Source organism: Peromyscus californicus, unplaced genomic scaffold, assembly GCF_007827085.1.
Source record: "Peromyscus californicus insignis strain IS unplaced genomic scaffold, ASM782708v3 Scaffold_22__1_contigs__length_63687245, whole genome shotgun sequence".
Taxonomy (NCBI): domain Eukaryota; kingdom Metazoa; phylum Chordata; class Mammalia; order Rodentia; family Cricetidae; genus Peromyscus; species Peromyscus californicus.
The window spans coordinates 62,906,220-62,930,019 of record NW_026294525.1 but is presented as its reverse complement, the minus strand read 5'-3'; the positions used below and the strand labels follow the sequence as shown (position 1 = coordinate 62,930,019).

The 23,800-nt window shown below is 42.6% G+C and overlaps 1 protein-coding gene across 1 annotated transcript in view; it reads right to left on the bottom strand.

The window, feature by feature from the left end:
- Nucleotides 1-23,800, bottom strand: part of Pdss2 (decaprenyl diphosphate synthase subunit 2) — a 244,630-nt gene that overhangs the window by 50,117 nt on the left and 170,713 nt on the right. Inside the window, exons 5-6 of the mRNA XM_052751549.1 lie at nt 10,507-10,680; nt 9,294-9,425 (exon numbers count right to left, since the gene is read on the bottom strand). Coding sequence (XP_052607509.1) covers nt 9,294-9,425; nt 10,507-10,680 — 306 coding nt within the window. The remainder of the gene's footprint in view (nt 1-9,293; nt 9,426-10,506; nt 10,681-23,800) is intronic.

The following is a 23,800-nucleotide window of genomic DNA, read 5'->3' as shown; positions in this document are numbered from 1 at the left end:
TCCAATTTGGACTGATTTGGTTTGTTGCAACTGGGGAGAGGCCTTCAGGAGGCCTAAAACTTATCAGATTGTACCAGCTCTTCATCTGGGAAAGCTTACCAGTAACAGGAGGGACATGTCAAAGCTGGCGGAAGTAGTTCTTCACAATCTCCTCCTTCGGCCCACTGAGAAGTGAGGGAGCAATACACAGACATGGTCAACTATGGCGACCAACTCTTAAAAGAGAAGGAAGGGGCTGGTGTTTTTTTATTTAATAAATCTCTCTGCTTAGAGGTGTTAATTATCCTTTGCAATCTGATTTCCTATGCTTTTGGAGAATCTGGGGGAGACATGCACTTAAAGTTGCTCAGTTTGACCAGTAGAAAACAAACAAACAAAAATCTACTGCTGCCTCAGAACAGCCACGAGCAAGAAATCAGGATAACCATAGAGGTGGTTTTGCTATAGAAGGCCCCGAGACAATGGCCGTCAACCTGTAGGGTGCACCTCAAGCTCACTATGTTGAGACTCACAGACTGGCTTTTCCATTTACATTCCTCTTCCTGCTACCCAACCTTGGCACCCTGCTTGCCTCTGACTGCCTCTCCCAGCCCACGCCTGCCAGCTCCTCTACTCTTCCCAGCTTATAGTTTTAGCTCTGACACAGTTTTCCTTGAACTTCCTTAACTTCCCATTCTCACTGACAGTCTCCTGCTTCAGACTTTGCACCATCGGCAGGGTCCTCAAAGTGTCTTAACTGGTCTCTGGCATCTGCTCGTCCTTCCGATCCCATCAATGTAACCATTCCCATCTTCAGAATCAAGCCCTTCTTCAGGAGCTATATCACATGCCACCATTCCCAAAGCCCTGTCCACCCCTCCCCTAGCATTAATTACATGATATTCACACATCTGTACATTACAATCTCAGTACATTTCTCCTACCCCCTCAATAAAACAAAGAACCTTAAGACACTGCTGCACCCTCTGTAGTCAGTCACTTCATTCTCTGACAGTGCAATGTATGAACACACACACACACACACACACACACACACACACACACACACACTAGTTGTGGTCATTTGTTTGGAGACAGGGTCTTTTTTTAAAAAAATACTTTTTATTTTTTATTTTATGTGTATGATATATGTTTTGGCTGTATGTATGTCTGTGTGCCATATGTGTGTCTGGCACCCACAGAAGTCAGAAGAAGGCATTGGATCCCCTGGAACTGGAGTTATAAATGGTTATGAGCTGACATGTGGGTGCTGGGAATAGAACCCAGGTCCTCTGGAAGATCAGTCAGTGCTCTTAACATCTGAGCCATCTCTCCAGCCCAAGGCAGGTTCTTGATATGTAGGCTCAGGCTGGCCTCTAACTAAAAATCTGCCTCCCTCTGTCTCCTGTGTGCTGGGGTTCTTCTTACTACAATTTATTTATGTGGTTTTGAGACAGGGTCTCAAGTAGCTCAAGCTGGCCTCAAACATCCTATGTGGCTAAGGATGACCTTTGACTTGTGATCCTCCTATCTACACTTCCTGAGTGCTAGTATTGCAGGTGTGCACCACCATGCTAAGTTTTATGTGGTGCTGGGAATTGAACCCAGGGTGTTGTACATGCAATTACCGTAACAACTGAGCTACATCTCTAGCCCATGGTGGGATTACTTAAGGAATATTTTAATTCAGAAGATATCCAGACTTATGTCATAATCTGCAGTCACTCCATATAGTTCTTTCAAATACTCACAACATCACTTCCTTAGAAATGCCTCAGAATGACACAGGCATGATGGCTTAACCTGTATCCTAGCACTTGGGAGGTGGAGGACAGACTTCAGGAATTCAAGATCATTTCAGGAGCTAGCCTGGAATCCATCAGACTCTGTCTCAATCAATCATACACATGCTCCTCCCCGCAACAAGAAATGATTCAAATTATCTTTAAAAACTAGGAGAATTTCACATATGCAACTAATGAGCGCTCCTACTGCGTATGGCCTTAATTTAAGAAACTGCATGTATTTTCACGCACAGTGGACTTATGTGGCAGTCTTTGTTTTCTTGTTGGAATAAAAAGTAACAGAGGATATTCAGGGACAGTGAGTTACAGCTCAGCAACGGCAATGTGTAATACGCTTAAGGTATTTTATGGCTAGTTATGACAGTGTCAGAATGTTGCAAGCCTAAGTGACATTTCAGTACTTTCAGGAACAGCCAAGAATATAATCATAATTCTTATTTCTTCAGGTGACTTATAATGGCAGCAGAAAACTAGTGGGATCATTAAAAATAAAGCTTGCTGACCTGCAATAGCCCCTGGATGCCCCGAGAGAGTTGGGACATTGCTGTTCTCTGAAGGATACACTCTTTTATAAGAGTCAAAATGAAAACTGAGTAATGACTTTACCTCCCCAGGTGAATCACCCATTCACTAACTGTATTTTCAACTGATCATTATTTTTCAGCAGCTACAAATTTAAATTTAAAATTAAGGTAGTGAGGGATCTGTTGAATTCAGTATGGAGACAATGCTCAACAGACATTCAGCTGTTACGGGGCCCGGGTTTCTGTTCAGAACTGTCTCCTGAGTAAGGATGTATATGCTCATGCCTTAGGGACTGGCAGTACAGCATCTAATCAAGACAGCTGCAGGAGGGCTTGGAGGGAGGCAAAGCCTGCTACAAAAATTCCAAGGTGCTGCTCTAGCTTCACCATGAAGATGAAGAGAAAGTCACCTTCTCGTTTCCGTAGCCGGTCAACAGTCCTCCCTCTCTACACAGGAAATCAAACCTGCTGGAGCAGAGCAGAAGTAACTTTACATGTGGGAAGGAGGAATCACATGGGTCTCCCAGCATCAGGAACAAGATTTTGTTCCCCAAAGCATTTCTTCTAGATTTATTTATTGTATGTGGATGAGTGCGCCCTTTATTAACGCCGGCAGCGGACTGAAGGGGTGTTAGGTTCCCTGGGCCCAGAGTTACAGACTGAATCGTTATGGAGGTGAGGGAGCCACACCTGGGTCCTCAGCAAGAGCAACAAGTGCTCTCAGCTCATGGGTCGTCCTGCCGGGCCCTGTTCTCTTCTGAGACAGTGTTATTGCTCTGTGGCTCTGCCTGGACCGGAACTCTGTACACCAGGCTGGCTTTGAGCTCAGAGACTATTTACCTCTGCCTCCTGAGTGCTGGGAAAGGCATGTGCCATCACAGCTGGCTTTTAACTGTATTATTTTTACATTTCTGTTATTTTGGAGGGAGGGCACACTGTGTGTGGTGGTAAGAACACAGCGTATGGGAGTGCTTTCTTCTCCCACCCTGACTGTGCTCAGGTCCTCAGGCCTGGCAGCAGGCGTCAGCCGCCTCATCCCACCAGTCCTGGTGTAAGTGTTAACAGATCTATCTTTTTCTTGTATTGCATCTCTTAAGAAATCTGTGTTTCAGGTTCACTGGAGAACTAAACATACTTTAGAAATCACCCAGTTCAATGCCATAAATTTACAGAAGATAATAAAAAGGATATGAGAGAATGTGAATCCAGTTACATAATGCTGCAGAGGCCAAATCAGAACCCAGGCCTTCTAACTTCCATCCTCCATGGGCACTTTGCTTACACCAATTTGACAAAACAGGCTGCCACCAAACAGTCTTACCCAGAGACAACCAAATGTGCACACACAGACACACTTTTGGACAAATGGGTGACTATTCCAAGTACCTGTTCCAGGATTAGTAGTAATTAATAAATGAATTTGCTATTACTCTTAAGGATCTTACAGTCAAATTCAAAATTGGAGAGAGACAGGATCACAGAAATAATGGAAGGGTAAATCACTGAACACACTGGAGTTTATCAAGTAACCCTCTCTGGGATTTAGAGTCTTAAACGACAGATTGTGTGTACTAAGAGGCATTCATGGAACCAGATCATTATCTTACCGAGGGTCACACAAACATGTAACTGCAATCTAGGTGACTAAGATAACTCAAGGAAAGCATTTTTAATCTGAAGAAGGAGGTCCCCACATAGTCAGAAACTAATTGCTCTAAGTGAGTGAGTCTCTTTTCTCTTTCCCGGGGACTCCTTCACTACTCAGACAGGAAAGCTAGTGGACGGCCAACAAACCAGTGTTTCCCAGGGGATGAGGACTTGCAAGGGTCCACTAGGCACCTGGGGCAGAGGGTGGAAATGTTCACAGCATCATCTCAGTGCTTACCGGCCTCCACAGTAGGGCCATTTGAATCGAGTCGATGCTCAGGAGACATGCTTTTCCAAATCGGTTCCCTTTAAATCTAAAATCAATCTGGGGACAATGACTTAGGTTTTAGGAAATTTTACCAACTGTTTGGGTATTCCTGGACTACTCTTGTGTAGATTTACAACTATGTATGTCTGCAAAAAAACCTGAGTGCTAAGATGCTTTCCCCTAAAATCCCTATCTATGTTACGCCTTCATAAATATCTCTAACTCTAAAGGAGAGCTTTTAGCTTTCCTTTAACTTATTCAGTGTATCTTTCAACCAAAATGTAAATTTGCAATGTATTCCAATGCAACCCAATTAGAGTTAGTAGCACCATCTGTATATATGTATGTATGTATGTATGTATGTATGTATGTATGCATGCGTGTTTATATATATATATATATATATATATATATATATATATATATATATTCAGTTCAGCTGTCAAAATAACCTCACACACAACCTCAGCTGTGTGATAGTTCATTGGCTCATACTTTTTCATGTGTTTGTTTGTTTGTTTTGAAACAGGATCTCATGAAGCTGGGGATGACCATGAACTCCTGATCCTCCCGATTCTACCCTGGAATTTCAGGTATAAGCCACCAAACCCATCTCACAAGTTTTTAAATGGGTCAATTTCAATTTTCTTCCATTTACAATTAATATTTTAGTATGTTTTGCCCACATCTCTGAAAGTTTTCTTATGGCTGAGGCTTAGAAGTGAAATTAAATTATAGTTTTAAAACAAAAACAAATAGAATAGTATTTAAAAGTCATGCAGTATAAAACTCTTAAAAAGAAAGGCCCAGCACCTTGCAGACCTTCTCTTCAGTCTTTTCTTCTATTTTCAAATTTCTTTCCTGATTTTAAAATTTTAGACATTATCCATTGATTATCCATTGATACATGAAAGAAATATTAAATCTTACACTTCCTGGCTACCTTCCTCCTACTCAATCATACTTTTTGGTTAGTCCATATTCTAACTGGTGCTAGATGATGAGAAGTTCAACCCCTCTGTGGCTTTGGACTGCAGCAAACCCCACAAAAGCCTCTCCAAGGCCCTCCGTATGCGGGAAGGCCGTGTGTCTTTCCCGTTCCCCAGGGAACTGCTGCAGTAGACACCTGCTCCCTACCTAACGGTAAGGACGGTGTGATTGAGGTGGTTCACAGACACTGCAAAGGCCAGCAAATGGCAAGGTAGTTCAGATACAGAGAAGAAGAAATACGATACTAATATCCAGAGCAGGTGAGAAGGCACCCACACGATAGTCCTTGTAGGCATTCACCTGAGCTAGGCACTTATCGCTAGGCTAAAGCTGGACAAAGGCTGGAGAAAACTCCCGAATGCAGAGCCAAGTCTCAGCAAATTAGAAGAGAAAGGCAAACGTGAGGAAGAGCTCGGTGAGGAAGGGCAAGTGTGGGCTGACTGCGCTTTCCAAACCATGTGTGTTCTGTGAAACTTTGCATGATGTCTCTCGAATGCTTTTCATTCTCATTTTGGCTCAATTAACCTACTTTTACAATTTTGACTAATAATTTTTGAATAAAAATTGGAAATGTTTCCTAACTCTAAATGGTATTTGCATCATTTCATAAACAAAATCCATTTCTTATAAAATATTCAGGACTTAAATTTTATGCTATATAAATATTAGTCTCTAAGCCATATGGAACATTGTGATTACACTTCCTTTCTTATGCATTTTTAATTTTTCTCTACAGATAGGCTAATAATTACTTCATTTTATTCCATGTATTCAGTGTGGCTGTTTTTTTACTGTTGTGTAGTTCTGGGGATTGAATCTAGGGTCGCACACATGCTGGACAGCCCTTTAAAACCAAACTCATCCCGGCCTTTCCTATTTCTACTTTTCATTTTGAGATAGGGCCTCTCTAAGTTGCTCAGCATGGCCTTGAATTCTCTTTGTAGCTCAGGCAGGCCCTGAACTTGGAATCTGCCTGCTTTAGCCTTCTGAGAAACTGGGATTCCAGGCTTGGTACATTCTGCCACTCAATTTCTTGGACACTCTTTTTTGGGGAAGGGGAATCTTTGAGACAGGGTTTACCTGTGCAGCCTCGGCTGTCCTAGAACTGGCTCTGTAGACCAGGCTGGCCCCGAACTCTCAGAGATCCCCCTGCTCTGCCTCCAGAGTGTTGGGGTTAAAGGCATGCACCACCACTTCTTGGCTAGACACTCTTGAATAGAAAGGTGAGGGATGGTGTGAGCCCCCACGAGGCTGCTGGGAACTGAATTGGGGTCTTCTGCAATAGCAGCACGTGCTCTTAAGCACTGGGCCATCTTTCTAACCCCTAATTTTTATTTATTTATTTTTTTCAGACAGGGTCTCACGTAGCCCAGGCTGGCCTCAAATTGGATAATGTAGCTGAGAATGACCTTGAACTCTGAATCCTCCTGCTCTCCCAACAAATGCTGGGGCGACAGGTGTGAACCACCATGCCTGGCCATCGATAATTCTCAACATGGCTGAGAATATTAGGTAACTTATCAATTCCAGTTTCTACTCTTAGCAGGGCAGGGCAGATGGCTCAGCAAGCATTTGGACCCCAAGAACCACAGAAAAGCTAGATGCAGGAATGTAATGTTCAAAGTGCTCCTATGGGGACATGGGAAGCAGAGACAGGAAAGGCCTAGGAGCTCACGGTGAACAACAAAAGGCCTACCTCAAACACACTGGGAGCAAGGACTGACATCTGAGGTTGTCCTTTCACCTCCACATGTGGGCTGTGCCTTGTGTGCAGTCACTGACATACACCAACACCCTCACACTCATGAATACACACATACGTAACACACACGTAACACACACACACACACACACACTCACACACACACATACACACACACACACACACACACACACACACACACACACACACACACACTCTAAAAAAGAGAGGAATTTCCCCTGGAGCTCTCTGTCCTTTTGTCTCAGTGAAGCTTGCATACACAGCCATCAGCCCAAGACTTGACAGCATGACACATAGGGAAGCATGGTACTTAGGGATTCAGACTGCCTCTGCAGCTGAACTGTTTGGGTTTGAATACTGGATATACTACTTGGTTGCTGTGTGACACTACAATAATTAATCTCTCTGTGCCTCAGACTCTTAATTGGAAGAAAACTTGACGTATGGTACGTGCTGCTATTGTAGGCCTTATTATTGTTTATGTCTGCGACTAATGACCTACTTTTTAGGCTTTATTTTTTTTTTATTTTGGTTTTTCAAGACAGGGTTTCTCTGTGTAGCCCTGTCTTTCCTGGAACTCACTCTGTAGACCAGGCTGGCCTCGAACTCACAGAGATCCGCCTGCCTCTGTCTCCCGAGTGCTGGGATTAAAGGCATGTGCCACCACCGCTCGGCTGACTTTATTGTTTTTTAATGATGCTGAGGCTGAACCCAGGGCTTTCCGAATACCACTGAGCCATGTCTTCATCCCTGTATTTGTCTTGATGGAATATATTCCATACTCTCAAGAACAAGGACAGGGAAAGTATGGTTCCTGAGTCCCTGTAGATCTTGATCTCACAATGTCCGTTCCTTATCCTCATGGGCACAGGGAACACAGGGACAGGTCTCCATGCCCAGCTGCTTATTTGACTATTCTAAGCTTGTTTTGTTTTATTTTTAATTCATTTTTACTTTCTATACAAGTACTTTGCTTGTGTGTATGGCTGTGTACTACATGTGTGCCTGGTGACCCCAGAAGCCAGAAGAGGGCATCAGATCCCCTGGAACTAGAGTTACAGACAGTTGTGAGTCACCTAGTAGGTGATGGGAAACAAACCCAGGTCCTCTAGAGAGCAACAAGCGCTCCTGCCATTGAGTTCTCTCTCCAATCCCACAAGCTTCTTACTAAATAAATCTGCGTTATTTTTATGTTTTATAATCCAATTTCTTGTTCTGGGTTTGTCCTTTTTCATATACGACCTGGTCTAGTTTCTTAGGCTTACTATTGTGCTAAGGGTACTATCACAGTGTGTCTAAAATGTCTGAATTGTCTTGGTTCCTCTAAGTTCCCTTTCATCAGTTTGGTTTAGACTCTCTTTAATGGTGGGCATTTTCTCCATGCCCTGTGGTCCTCTCTTCCATATTCTTCTCCACGGTGAGGCAGCTGAGACTCTCCATGCGGCATGCTGAGACAGGTCCTTGTAGGGGACTGTTCATGGATACAGGATATCTATTGAGTGGTCCCTGAACTGCCCACTTTGCCACCTTTTCTGTGGGGCTGGACAGCTTCCTAAGAATGAACGCTTCCCGCTTTCTTGGGTGAGTATGAGGGACTTTAAGCTGGCTGCTAACATTCTGAGAGTCAGGTACAGGAGGAGGTTAGGAGAGGAGAAATTTCATCATTCAGAATTCGGATCCCCACTTAGGCTCTGTTGTAAGGCTGCTCCCCTATTCCACCCTCAGCTGTGCCTGTAACCATTCCTCCATCTACAGACTTACACAACACTGCCAATCACAACCACGAAGTTCAGTAAATCCCATGGGACTCTGGATGGAAAGGCATCCAGTTTCTGCAGCAGAGTTTCTGCACAGAGAGCAGGCAGCCCTCTCTTGTGACAGCCCCAGTCTACGCCCCTTTGCTCCTCCCACTTCACCAGGCTCCCGACCCTTCTGGCTTTGATAATGTCTCAGAATGGGTGTTCAAGGCCCAAGTGTTATTTTAAAATAACCCCAGGAGCTGAGAGACGGAGCTCCTGCTATTGTGCACTGTGCACAGGAGTCCACAGATGGGAAACTGCCGTCAGGTAAAGGTGCTGCTACTACCATGTCCAGTTTCCGAAAGCCGTTAGGAAAAATCCCCAAGTTAATTAGCATGCGCAACCGGCACCAGTGCTGTGCTGCAGCATCTATGCACTCAGACACAAGCAAATACACTAGTGTGGTCGGGAGCTTACAACTAACAGTTTACCGGGCAAACATGTAGGTTACAAAGAATCCACCTGTAAAGAAAACGGGCTTCCAGCATGCATTAGGAACTGTCTTCTAAGATCAACTACATACCAAGGGTATCAAAAGTAGGAGTGACTTCAACTTACCTCTCCAATCTGCTTAATCCACAAATCTCTTCCAAGAAACTCTTGATGTAAGACCACAGGTGCAGAGTTTAGGTTAAAAGACGTAGAGTCACTGGTCTTGTCTTTAATAAAAGGCTGGAGGTCAGAATTGATCTAGAAGGAGCAGTCAGAGGAGGTGCATGAGTACAATGTATCAGTTTGGGAAGTACCAGTTACAGAGTGTCTCCAAGCACTGTAACAGGAGTTAATGAGCATCAGCATTGTGGATGGCTTAGCAACGATCTTTAAAATTCTTTAGAATTTAATTTTCATAATGTGTATGCCTCTGGACCTGTGTGTAAGCAGTCACTCCGTCATCGAGCTACATCCTTAGTTCCTTCTCCTTTAAGTTAAATGCAGAGACTTAAATAAACACTTAGTAAATAGAACCAGCTTATAAAGAATCCCAAGTTTTACAAAAATATGAAAAATTCATCTGGAAATGACACATACACACATACACACACACACACACACACACACACACACACACACACACAAACATGTATGTATTCCTGCCTTGTATGAGTTAAGTAACATCTGAAAGTGTGTGGCTGAAATTTTGGGAGTAGTATGCTGTTTTTTGAGACAGTCTTTCTCTTACGGAACTCTGGCTGCACCAGGTAACCGAAAATTTAAAGTCAGATGGAGGCAACCACAAAGCAACGGGTCTAGTGATATTTTATATTTCACATGTCTTTGAAAAGAATGAGTTATTAAGTATTTCTCCCTTTTAGCCTCTCATACTCTTGGGAATGTTCTTACTTTTTCTAATAAATTTATGCTCACAGTGTTGATAAAAAAAATTAAATCACATATTAAAATTAAAGCTTTCAATTTTATTCAGTACAATTTTCATGAACTTTTCATAATTTGTTTAGCATAAGGATTTAGAAGGGAACTATAGCAAAAATAAAAAATAGCCTACCATTCTGTGGAGGTGATATTACATGTCATTTAATAATTTGAAGGAGTTATTTCAGAATTATTTCAGGTAGTAAGAAAACATAAACATCAAAATTACATAGTATTTGCCAATTATACTGCTTATACAATAACTACCACCCTCTCTGACTGACAATTTTACACATACAATAAACATTTTTCAAGATATAAAAGCTGCTTATTAAGTGCCAGCAGTTTTCTGTGTACATTTATCATATTTCAGTGTGCAGAAGATAGGGTGTGCAAATACCTTATGACTCATGGCCATGTGCTTCCCATACTGAAATGCCATGTCTTGGACCTCAGCATCGTGCTTCGCTAATTCCATTGCGGCCTGGCAGCTGTTGGCCAGCAAGGCACAATGGGACCGAAAAGCCTGCTCCTTCCAGCTCGACACTCCAATATTCTCTGTGACAGAATGGCCCTAAAAATGGAAAAAGGCCAAGATGAAAAGGCTTTAGGTAAGTGTAACTGTGTTTTTGAAAGATAAAAGCTTTAAGAGCTGGACAGGTCTGGGTGGTGTACAGTTGCAATCCCGGTACTCAGCCGCTGAGGCAGGAGGACTGTAAATTCCAGGCTAGCTAGAGCTACCTGTCTTAAGAAAACAAAAACAAACAAACAAAACAAAAACAAAAACAAAAAAAACAAAGTAAGGAACAATTCCAAACACTCCCACTTCCTCAACAAGACAGAACTAAGAAGCTGAGCCCTGGCTCTAGCCACCAAGGGCAGCACACTGGGTGACTGCTTCATTTGGGGTAAAAGCACTTTCTGTAAATTTCAAGCTTGAGAACTTCTATAACATGTATACTATCATTTAAAACAAACGGATAGAAGCTTAGACCCCTACACTGATGCCTGCTTCGGTGCACTGTCAGTTCTTGAATGTGAAGCTTAGACCCCTACACTGATGCCTGCTTCGGTGCACTGTCAGTTCTTGAATGTCACTGAGCGTTCTGAAACACGAGGATCCTACTGCATTCAACTTATATGGAAATAGTAAGGGCATTAAGAAGAGAGTATACATCAGAAAAACTAAAATTACTACAAACAAGAAGATTTTTGAATATACTAGCAGAGGGCATAATCAGTAATTAACACAATCAACTATAAAACTAATCAGAAAGTGTTATAGACAAGGTCTTTTATTCTACTATATACACATATATTTAAACCCAGATAGCTGAGCATGGTGTCACATACCTGTGGAGGCAGAAGGATCAAGAGTTCAAGGCCAGCCTGGACCACATGAGACTGTTTCAAAAACCAAACCCAAACAATACAACAAAGTAAAGGCTATGAATACGTTTGGTCCTGATGGGATGAAGGTGAGTGAGTGAATATAAAGATGTAGCATGTTCAAGTGAGTGGGACCCAGGAAGCTAGCTAGTCCAGGGCAGTTAACAGCACCATCCCATCCTGAAAACAGGCAAGTGGATTCTAAACACCACAAAGGAGGAGGAACATGCATGCTCCGTTCCCTGGCAGATGGGAGGAAGGAAGGGTGTCTCAGTCACTGTTCTATTGCTGTGAAGAGACACCATGACCAAGGCAACTCTCAAAGGAAGTGTTTAATTGGGAGCTTGCTTACAGTTTTAGAGTGTCAGTCCATGATCATGATGATAGGGAACAGACAGACACGGTGTTGGAGCAGTAGGGAGCTTTAACATCCCAATCCATCTGCAGCAGTTGAAGAGAGACACTGGTCCGGGCACAGGCCTTTGAAACCTCAAAGCCCATCCCCAGCAACACACTTCCTACTCTGATTACACCACACCTCCCAATCCTTCTACTCCTTCTCAACAGTTCCACTCCCTGGTGAGTAAGCATTCAAATACATGAGCATACAGAGGCCACTCTTATGCAAACGACCACAGAGGGGTAAAGGCAGGAATAAAAGGAGAAGGAGAGAAGGAAGGAGAACATCAAGGACAATCTTGAGAAAAGAAGGCCATGCACTCTTATGTGAGTCTGGAGTGGGGTAAGGCAAACAGGAACATTGAAGTTCATCTAGCCCCACCTGATAATGAGGTGCTAACAAGACTCAGTAATTAAAAAAAACAAAAAGCTGGAGTTGAAGAGATGGCTCCAGGGAGCAGCTCTTGTAGAAGACCTGAGTTCAGTCTCTAGCATCCATGTTGGGTGGCTCACAAACACCTTTAACTTCAGTTCCAAAGGATTCATGTCTCTTCTGGCCTCTTTGTGCATGTACAGATCCACATGTGAGTGTCTATGCACACATACAAATATATGTATACATACACACATAATTAAAAATGAAAAATAAAAAATATGTATTTTGTACAGACAGATAATGGAACAAAACAGGAAGTTCAGACAACAACCAAGCTACATGCAAAGTTCACTTTATGGAAAAGTTGAGTTGGACTCTGCAGTAAATGTATCATTACTAGAAAGAACTGTGTGGGTAAAAGTAAGGTCTGCTCTGCCTCACCTGTCACAGGTAAGTCAGCCTTCTAAATCCCTGGAACCTGCGCATGTCACCTTGCACAGCACCCAGGCTTTAACGACCAGATGGAATTTAGGATTAACTGGTGGGCAGTCTGTAACAGGGTCTTTACTTCTCTGTTTGAGGCAAGGTCTCAGGTAGTTTAGGTAGACCTTGAACTCACTATGCAGCCAGATGAGCTTGCTCCTGATTCCCCTGCCTTCAGCTCCCCAGTGCTGGATCAGTTATGCACACTCATGCCCTATTTACACGTCCTGGTAAGAGAGGCGCCAGATCAGGGCTGTAAACAGCACTAGGAGCCAAGCAATGAAGATTAAAACTAGGAAAGGGTCTGGGCAGTGGTGGCCCACGCCTTTGGAGGCAGAGGCAGGCTGGTCTCTAAGTTCGAGGCCAGTCTTATCTACAGAGTGAGTTCCAGGACAACCAGAGCTACGCAGAGAAACACTGTACAAAAAACCAAACACCCCCCCCCCCCCAAAAAAAAAAAACAAACTAGGATAGGCAAGGGCATAGATTTCCCTACAGAAGTCTCCAGAAGGAATTCATTTCTGTCACTTGGCTGATGAGGGAGAAACCAGATGGAAATTTTTGCATTTCTATCAAAATTACTAATGTATTTGCTCCACGACCTAGGAATTACACACCTAGAAGTCATTTTATGCATTTCACTCAAGTACAATGGAACCAGTAGAAGGTCACAGTCTCTGATCACCTAGCTGCTGCAGTGATGTCTGTTTAAAAACAGAATCCAGAATCATACCGGCCTGTAGGCTATGTGCACAGCTGGAATCACACCAGCCTGTAGGCTATGTGCACTGCTGGAATCACACCAGCCTGTAGGCTATGTGCACGGCTGGAATCACACCAGCCTGTAGGCTATGTGCACGGCTGGAATCACATCGGCCTGTAGGCTATGTGCACAGCTGGAATCACACCAGCCTGTAGGCTATGTGCACGGCTGGAATCACACCAGCCTGTAGGCTATGTGCACGGCTGGAATCACATCGGCCTGTAGGCTATGTGCACAGCTGGAATCACATCGGCCTGTAGGCTATGTGCACAGCTGGAATCACACCAGCCTGTAGGCTATCTGCACGGCTGGATCCTCACTGCTTTCTGTTCTCTGCTCAACATTCCACTTCCCTCTAGCCATCAATCTACTTCTCTTTCTGGCCTTTCCCCTCTCCTTCCTCTGCCTTAAACAGTTTTTCTTTGATCATGTCAGACTCCTCACAGCCTCCTCTGGTGAAGGACTTCTTGGCTGTCTCCTTCATCAGAGTATACGCTCCCTGAAAGCAAGGATGGCAGTCGTCCTCAAGGACCCCCAGGCACGAAGCTGGGTGGACATATAAGCACCTACAGCAGCGTGTGAGGTATGAAATACGTACTCATCAAATCTTTTCTCTCTTTGGTATTTCTCTCCTCTTTCTGTTTCCTTTGTCCTTCCTACCTTAGCTGACATAAATAATCAAAATCATTATCATTTAGTGCCTTTTGTTTGCTCATACAATCTAATAACTCTAAATCCTAATAGTTAACCTTCCCTCTTATGGTTAACAAGCAATACCTGTTTGGCCCAATTCTTACCCCAAATGTCCCCCATGAGACTTGTGTCGCACTTACACAGGACACTTAGTTTTTCTTGAATATTACTTTTATATTTGTAGGAATTTTGAAATATTATTCTCTTCAAAGGGATTGTTTTTCTGTCCACTAAACTGAATATCTCCAGTATAAATATAAAATATACTTTGAAGAATATTCTCAAATATTCCCACAAATATTTGCTTCTTTTGAAAAATATCACCCAGTTGCAGTTTGATACAGTGCTAAATTCCCCTAGTTGTGTGAGTGATTATATATCTGTTTCTCTGACAGTTGACCATAGGTCACTCCTAGTCACTTTCATATTTTTTAATCATTTAGGCATCATGTAATTTTTAATAACTTCTAGTTAAGTAACTAGAATCCTGCTTATCAGTTGAATTTATTATGTAGTGATGTGTTAATTTTAATTTTACAGCTAAGGGCTACAACTAACATGGAACATCTTGTATATTAGTGGACCTGCTTTAATATTATACGTTCCAGGGGCTCAGGAGAGAGGACTACTAACGTCGAAGACTGTTTTTGGGAAAGAGAATCTCAGCACACCGAGCTCTATAGTCCACTTGCTTTAATTCCTCTGGGATAACATCCTATTTACACAGCTTCAGTTCTGTTCTCGTGCCTAGCTCCTTTCTTGCCTGATTTCTCTCTATATTTATCTACTGCTTCCTCTAAGTTCTATCTTAATTCTCTTGTCTTAATTCTGCCTCATCTAGGTCCTTTTCATCTTGTTCTTACCCAGCTAGTACTTCCCCATCTGACTCTTCCTCATCTTCCATCTCATTCACACGTTCTCTCTGGTCAAAATCCTTCTTGTCCCTCTCCGTTCTCCATCTCTCCGTGCCCCCTAGTCTCTCTGGAATCCAGCTATAAACCCAAGCAACAGCAGTCCCCTGGTCGAGCAAGGTCACCAGGCTTGAATTCCTGTGTGGTCATAAAGGCAGGTAAGAGTTTCCCCAGGCAGTGATTGTCAGGCTTCCAGGATCAAACGGAGGGGTGATAAGAGTCACATAGAGGGGCAGTAATTGTTAATTATCATTTGCAACCCAAAGGGGAAGTGACTAATGAATTAACTAAAGGTAATTTGGGTAATATCTAAGAAGAGGGATCTTAAGTGCTCAACTATAATCTTAAACGTGATTGGTAGAAAATGTTAAAAATCTATAAGTTGCTAGGTCAATGGGAGAAAATAAAACTGCCTTCTTTTTTCCTGTGGCTCCTATCTGTTCAAGCTACCTGCCATTTTTTCTGCAGGGTGGGGGAAGGTGTGTTCAGTCGCTAGGCAACCTGTGTACAGCTGTATGCCTCTGGTGATAGTAAAAGGGAGATCTGGAACTAGAGGTAAGATTTGGGAAAGGGGGAAGTTAAGCTTAATTGGCACATCCGCCAGGCCTTCTCAAACAGGTAGTCTGGACATTTAAGTCTGTTCTTAGAGAGTACAGAGGTATCTCTGATAAGGTACTTTCCTCCGTCTGGGGATGGTCCTGGCTGGATGCTGCTAATGATGATAATTACAGGGAGACTTGAACTGGGGTTCTGGCTGTGCATAGCTGTCAGCGCCCAAGGTTATCTAAATATTCCTTTAGTAGAGGGGAAATGGTGCCCAATAAGTGATGGAAAAGCTACAATAGCACACAAGAAACTCACAGCAGAAAACGGCTGATAATCAAAAGCCAAATATCACCATGGCTCCTTGAGCCTCAGCTTAAACTCTGGAAGGCCCTTGGCTACTTCCAGGTATTTTTGTTATAATCAGCTGAAATCCTGCTTTGTATATTTTTTGCAGCTTGCAGCAGAACTACTAATAAATGGTATGTGGAGATGAACCTCAAAACAGGATGCTAACTGAGGAGAAATGATGTAGTGGTTAAGAGCACTAGTTGCTCTTGCAGAACCTGCCTCAGCATGCATATGACAGCTCACAAATGTGTGTGACTCCAGTCAGAGGGAACCTGCTGTCCTTTTCTGATCTCCATGGGACCAGGTACACACATGGTACACACATGCATACATGTAGGTGCATACATTAAAAAAAAAAAACCAAAGAGTTACTTGAAAAAATTACTCAATTTATGACTCTTGATCAATTTTGGTTGTTTGTGTAACACACTCACTTATGCATCATGGGCCAGATCTCTGCAAAGCAATCTAGATATGAAGACTGATAAGCAGCTTGTCCTCAAGAAGCTCATGGTCCAGGGATAGAAAAAACAGAAACATCTGCACACAGAAGACAAAGCTTCCGACACACATTAGAGGTGGCTAGCATACCATTTTCTTGGCATTTTAAAATTACATATTAATTTTAACTGTGTATTACTGTGTATGTGTATATGCAATTGTGTACATGTAAAAGGCTAATTGCAGGGCCTGAAACCATGGAAGATTTAGTTCTGTTCATTACATATTTCTTACTGGGATTTAGACTCCTTATTATTCATCACTTTTATATTTTTAAATTATTCATGGAACATACAATCCCTGAAAAAGATTATTCAGATAACCAGAAACAATTAATTTATGGTCCCCTGAAATCTACTGCCATAACTTAATTGGACCATAAGTTAATAACTCTGCTCCTAAGTTAATCAGAAATGTTATTCCCTGAACATCAAGTTATTACCTATTATGAATTTGGTTATTAATGAAGCAAAATCTGTCTATTCATTTCTACCAGATTGTCACATATATACTAGGAAAATAAGCTCTAGGAAAATTAAGGTATAATTTTAAAATGCCAAGAAACTGGTATGACAGCCCACATCTAAACCAGTCTCTTTAAATATGAGATATACAAAATGGGTGTGAAGTGGCTGAAAGTAGTCAGAATAAGAGATTAGGATATACTTACTGCAGCACAGAATGTGCAGGTTTAAAAAACATTTTAAATTTATTCTTTGAGAATTCCACACATGCAATCTTATTTATTTATCCATTTATATATTTATTTTGAGCAGGGTTTCATGTGGGCTAGATTGGCCCTCAACTTCATACGTTCAAGGGTGATCTTGAACTCTGGATCTTCTCACATCTACCCCAGGTGCTGGGATATGGATGTATGCCACCACACCCTGCAACAGAAAGTTTTCTTTTTCCCTTTGCGGTACTGGGGACTGAACCAAGGACTTCCAGTATGCCAGGTAAACACACTATCGTTGTGTTATATCCTCAGAGTGTGTGTGTGTGTGTGTGTGTGTGTGTGTGTGTGTGTGTGTGTGTGTGTGTGTGTCTTGACACAAGATCTCACTATATAGTTTAGGGTGGCCCTGTAATTGTTATTCTCTTCTTTAGCAATGTAAGTGCTAGGATTCTAGGCTTGTGTCGCAATGCCCAGCCTTACAAAGTTCATTTGTATATTTATCTATTTATTTGTTTGTTTGCGATAGGTTCTCTCTATATATAGCCTTGGTGTCCTAGAACTCATAGAGGACTGCCTACTTTTGCCTCCCAAATGCTGGGATTAAGGGAGAGTAGCACCATCCTGGCCCTACACGAAGACTTTACTGAATATTTATTTTACATAAAAAGATGATATACTCAGTGAATATTTACTTTTGATGGACTTTCTTTCTTTTAGGAAGGGGTAACATATGTCATTATACATACCGAATAACCGTCAGAGGTGTCTTATTTAGACTACTGTGACTTCGCTTGGGTAAGGCTGTTTGAAATAACGGACAGTGGGTTGATGTTGCCCGGGGCAGCAGCACTAGTGCTATGTTCCCATGATAGGACATCTGGGGTGGGATGGCTGTGGACACTGGTGTGTTACTAAGAATCTGCTTCTCTCTCACTTTTTGTCTGTGAGTTGCACACTCTGTGTTGCTTTGCTCATGCGGTAAAACATTTGTTTCTACTCATGGGAGACCATTTGTTACTGTGGCTGTGAGGTAGGTCCTTCAAGGTTAGGCCCATGGTCACTGAACAAACACAAACCTACTGGGCCAGGGAGATGCCAGAATTTGTTGGGACAAACTATTCTGATCAGGAGTTTTAGAAACTCAGAAGCTGACCATCTGTGGAGCTAAAAGAACGGTTTTAAAGTATGCAAAGGTTGGAGCATGTGCTAGAAATGAGGATGTGCATCTCCAGATGTGCCTTCACACACAGTTTCGTGTACCCACTTTAGAGTCGTAGTCTGGGCCACTGTTTTTTAAATACAACCTAGTGTGGGTTGGATAAGTGACTAGATTCCCTTAATACCACATTTTAATGCGTAAATTACTTCATTTGAATTGGTTTTATTTGGGGGTGGGTGGGAGAGTCGCAGGGTCTCATATAGTTCCAGGCTGGCCTGGAATTCATCACATAGCAGAGAAGGCCTTGAGTTTCTGAGTGCTGGGATTACAGGTGAGGCTGCCATGCTTAGCACACCTGGAAACAGAGTAAGGGGCTGGAGGGACGGCTCAGTCCTTAAGAGCACAAACTGCTCTTGTGAGGACGTCAGCACCCACGTCAAGTGCCCACAACTGCCTGTCAATCCAGCTCCAGGAATCTGACACCTTCTGGAATTTGTGGGCAATGTATTCATGTGTACTCTGCCACATATAGATAATTAAAAATAAATAAATCTTAAATATGAAAGTAAGACAAATATAGGAAAACTTCTCAACTCTCTGAAGTTCGGGGTTAGGAGGAAGCCAAGGAGACAAAGGGAGCCTGATTTGTTCTGCTGGCTAATGACATGATGATGACATTTCTGTATTACTTAACATGTAATTAAAACTTAAAACCCCAAGTTTTACGTATCATAATTCTTAATTACTTAACAGGGAAAGAAGTTCAAGAACATATTTTGAGCAAGACCAGGCACAAATAAGTGGTATACTCCTCAGATATATAGCAGCTGGATTCTATTTTGCTTAACATATAACAGAAATATATGCATGCTTAATATGTTTTTTAATTTGAAAATTTTTATATGTATGAGTGTTTTGCCTGCATGCATGTCAGAGTACCACATACATGCCTAGTATCTATAGAGCTAAAGGAAGGTATCAAATCCCTTGGAACTGGAGTTATAGACAGTTATGAGCCACTATGTGGGTGCTGGGACTTGAACAAGGGTCTTCAGGAAGAGTATCAAGTCCTCTTACCCACTGAGCCATCTCTCCTACTCTCTTAATATCTTCTAGAGTAAAAAGGTTGTAAGAGTGAATGATGCATGTCATTAATATATCGAAAAAAGGCACTTAACCCTCTATATTAAGCTTAGTAGTAACACCCCTTGTAGAAATGCATTAAAGAGGACTGTAATGAGTATGTCTTCAGGAATCATTAGGCAATACTTGGGGGAAAAGGATGGTGTGTTAACAGCCTCATCTAATAGGACAAAAATCATTTATTTTGATTTATATCCTAGTCACACAGGAGATAGTAAAGTAGGTATCTGGAAGTTTCCCATTCACATAAATCATTTAAAAAGCAACTGGAAAGTTGTGATAAATGTCATCACTAAAACTCTTCAAAAGTGTTTCTAGGGGCTGGGGAGATGGCTGAGTGGGTAAAGTAATTGCTGTTCAAGTATGACCTGGGCTTTGATCCCTAGCATCCATGTACAGCCAGCGTGCATCTGTAGCCCCAGCTCCAAGGGTAAGAAAGAAGGGCAGAGACAGGTGGGTCCTGGGGGCTCATGCTTCAGCTAGTCTAGCTGAAGCAGCAAACTCCGGGTTTAGTGAGAGACCCTGTCTCAAAAGGAGTAAACCTTTCCTCTTACTTCCTCAGGATCTGACAACAGTGACGAAAACTAATACAAGCTCCTGAGCCTAGTCCAGGGATTCCTGGCAGGAAGCTTTGATTCCTTGCCACAAGGCCACTATGCAGGACTAGTTACAAGATATGAGAACTGGTTCTCCAAAGGGAGTGAGGGACTGACGAGGAAATGCAAGACCAAAGAGAGCTTCTGGAAAGGAGAGCACAGGGAACACTAGAGGGTGGGGCTCACTGATGACCTGGGGGGCTGGCTACCACAGATGGAGTCTGTGATTACATTTACTGGTTCAACAGTCGGAACAGTTTAGTCTCTTCAAACAGTCTACCAAATTGCATTCCAGAAAGAGGCTTCTGAGCCACATACTGACTGGCCAACTGTGAGACTGTCTTGCCTCTGACCAAAATTACTATTTTGGTTGTTAACAAGTAAAAAGTGATACATCATTACAACCCAAGAAGTCATTTCACTGATTAGCCAATTGCATCTCTTCTTTTACACCTTGATCCATGCATAAATTTAGCTTAAGTGAGGATGAGCAGGCAGCGGGGTAAAGCCAAGTGTAGCCTATGTGTCACTTGATGATGGAGTGAGGCACAAATAAGGTACTCTTGACTACTGCTACAAATGAACATCTGTGTCTTCTCAAATGGAAACATTGAAGCCATGGTCCTAAGCATTGCTATCTTTTCAAGAAAGTAATTAAGGTTACATGAGGTCATAAGCCAGTGGCCCCAACCAGTAAAATTAGTGCCCTTGATCGTTATTAGATACCAAAAAACTCTCTACTACTGTAAGACAAACTGCTAAACAGTCTGATTAATAAAGACCTGGAGCCAGATATTGGGGTAAATTATGAAAGACCAGAGGAATAGGACAAGCCAAAGCCAACCTCACCTTACCTACCCTCAGCTTCCAAAGAGACCGACCTATTTCTTGTATACCCATGCCTTTCTGTTCAGCTAACTCACTTCCTCTCTCCACCCAGCTACATCACTTCCTCTTCCTGTCCAGCTGTCACTTCCTGTCTGTCTGTACAGACCTCCAGACCTTTATGGTTAACTAGTGTTGGAATTTAAGGCGTGTGCCACCATTGCCTGACTTCTATGGCTAATATAGTGGCTGGTTTTTTCCTCTGATCCTCAGATAAATTTTATTGGGGAACACAGATAAAATATCACCATATACTACTGTCTTTCTTTGCCGCCATGTAAGGATGCCTCTAGACAGGGGCTATCCTCAGACAAGGAATAGAGCCCTCACTAGAGTTGAAACTGCCTGGAACTTTAAATGTGTAGCCTCTGGACTGTGATAATTAAATGTCTACTATGTATGGCAATCCCAGCTGACTTACACAGTTACACTCTCTCTACAGTTAAGAACTTAAACTAGCAATCTTTAATATTTTTTCTTTTTTTTTTGCTGGGCAGTGGTGATGCACACCTTTAATCCCAACACTTGGGAAGCAGAGGCAGGCAGATGTCTGCGAGTTCCAGGCCAGCCTGGTGCACAGAGCTAGTTCTAGGACAGCCAGGCTACACACTGTAGAGGATGTGTGTTGAATATTTTTCTTTCTTTGCAGCCAGGTCTTACTACATGCCCTGGTCGGCCTGAAGACTGCGGTGCGCTTCCTGTCTCTGCAGTAAAGCCAGTTGACTGTGGTGAGCAGCATTCCCTCTTCTTTGCTTTTGACTGTGCTGCACTGTGAACAGCTGCTCTATACTCTGCCCACTAGGCTTCCCTGCCATGATAGATACACCCAGAGTATGAGCCAAGGCAGCAAACCTTTCCTTCCTCAAGTTCCTGTCAGATACTCTGTAACTAGTGACTAGTAAGCAGATTTATACACCTCTTCCCATATCTTTCAGCATGGTCTGAAAAACCAGAATGTTAATAAAATATCTTACAGGTTTTTGAAAATATCTACATTCTGGTTATCCATTTCATTTCACCTCAAAATTAGTGGCATAAAACAACAGTCATTTTATTATTTGCAGATATTTTTGTGGGTCAGAACTTTAAATGAGGTTCTGTGAAGACGGTATATCTCTGTTTCATAATGGATCTCAGTTAGGAAGGCCAGAGATACTTGGGGTCAGTCGGAAGGCTGGTTTGTTTGTTGAGACAAAATACTCAACAAGATGCTCTCAAGGGAAGGAGAGTTTATTCTGGCTTATGGTTCCAGGAGACACAGCCCCTAGCAGGAGGCTAGCTGGTCACAATGCAGTCAGAGTCAGGAAACAGAAGGAGCAGAAGTGAAGTCTGGCTGTAGAACCTCAAGGTTTCTCCCCCAGTGTCCCACTTCAGCGAGGAAGGCTCCATCTACTCAAGGTTCCGAAATCTTCCCAAACAGTGCCAACTGGAGACCAAGCCATAAAACACATGAGCCAATGGGGGGCATTTTACTTTTAAACCACAACAGCTGGGGATAATTCCAGTGGTTGGGGGTGGACTAGCTAAATTGCCAGGGATGTGATTCCAGGGAGATGACTTATTCATGCACTCACCAATCAGTCCCATCTGGTCCTGGAGAGTCCGGGAAACTTTTCACAGACAGTGGTTGAGTCCCAAGGAGGTACTGTGAGAGGAAATGCTTCAGGAGAGCATTGAAAGACCCTCCAGTGACTGGGGGGCCTCACGGGACCACTCCAGTGATATTCCACAGGAATATTCTTAATCCCTCTAAAATTTCCAGGAAAAAACATGGGTTCCCATCACCAAATAGGAGGCTATGGGAAGAGACTAAAAAAATTTCCGTTCCCCTCATTTTTAACTAATATAGGCTATTATTATCTTTATTATTTATTTGTTTGTCTTTTGAGACAGGGTTTCATGTAGAGCAGACACTAGACTCACACTCAACTCTATGTCACTAAGAATGGCTTTGGACTTCTGATCAGTCTGCCTCTATCATCTGAGGACTGGGATTGCAGGACTGCTCCATTATGCTTGGTTCATGTGGTATGGAGGATGAAACCCAGGGTTTCACGCATGCTAGGCAAGCTCTCCACTAACTGAGATACATCTCTAGCCCTCTTTTTTTTGAGACTGGGTCACCTACATCCCAGGCTGGCCTTAAATTTTCTATGTCACGGAGGATGACCTTGAACTCCTGACCTTAGTTAAGTTCACACATCTGGTCCTGGATGTGCTCACCCTGAGATGTTCATGAGAGTTCAAGAGGGAATGTTGAGTAAACAGCTAGCATTTAGCTTCAGAGCTCAGGAGTAGCTTATGATAGAGGTAAAGTGGGGACTCAGTTACATATAGATAGGTCCTAACTGAAGGCCTGGGTTATACTTCTGAGATTTTTTTTTCTTGTCCTCTGAACAGAATGGTATTCTTTAATCTTTCAGGACTCATCCTCTCTCTCCCTCTCCCTCTCCCTCTCCCTCTCCCTCTCTCTCTCTCTGGCTGTCAGACTTGGTGGCAAGCACCCTTACACACTTAGCTATCTCATCAGCTCAGGTCTATTGCTAATAAAGGGTTCATAATGACAATCCAACCAGATTCCAGTAGAAACAACTGAAGTAGATTTATACTCCAATCTCTTCACTATGTTAACTATCAGGAGATGGAGTTCCTTTTCTGAGAGACAGTGTCTTTACTAAGACATCACCGCTACTCTGCTTTCTAAGTGATGTTGAAAACCAGTTGTTTGTAATTCTGTGTTGAAAACACCACTCTTACATAATGGTTTAACAAAAAGAGAAAAGAAAATCACTATTTGTGTTCTTTGTTTATTTCTTTTAAAGT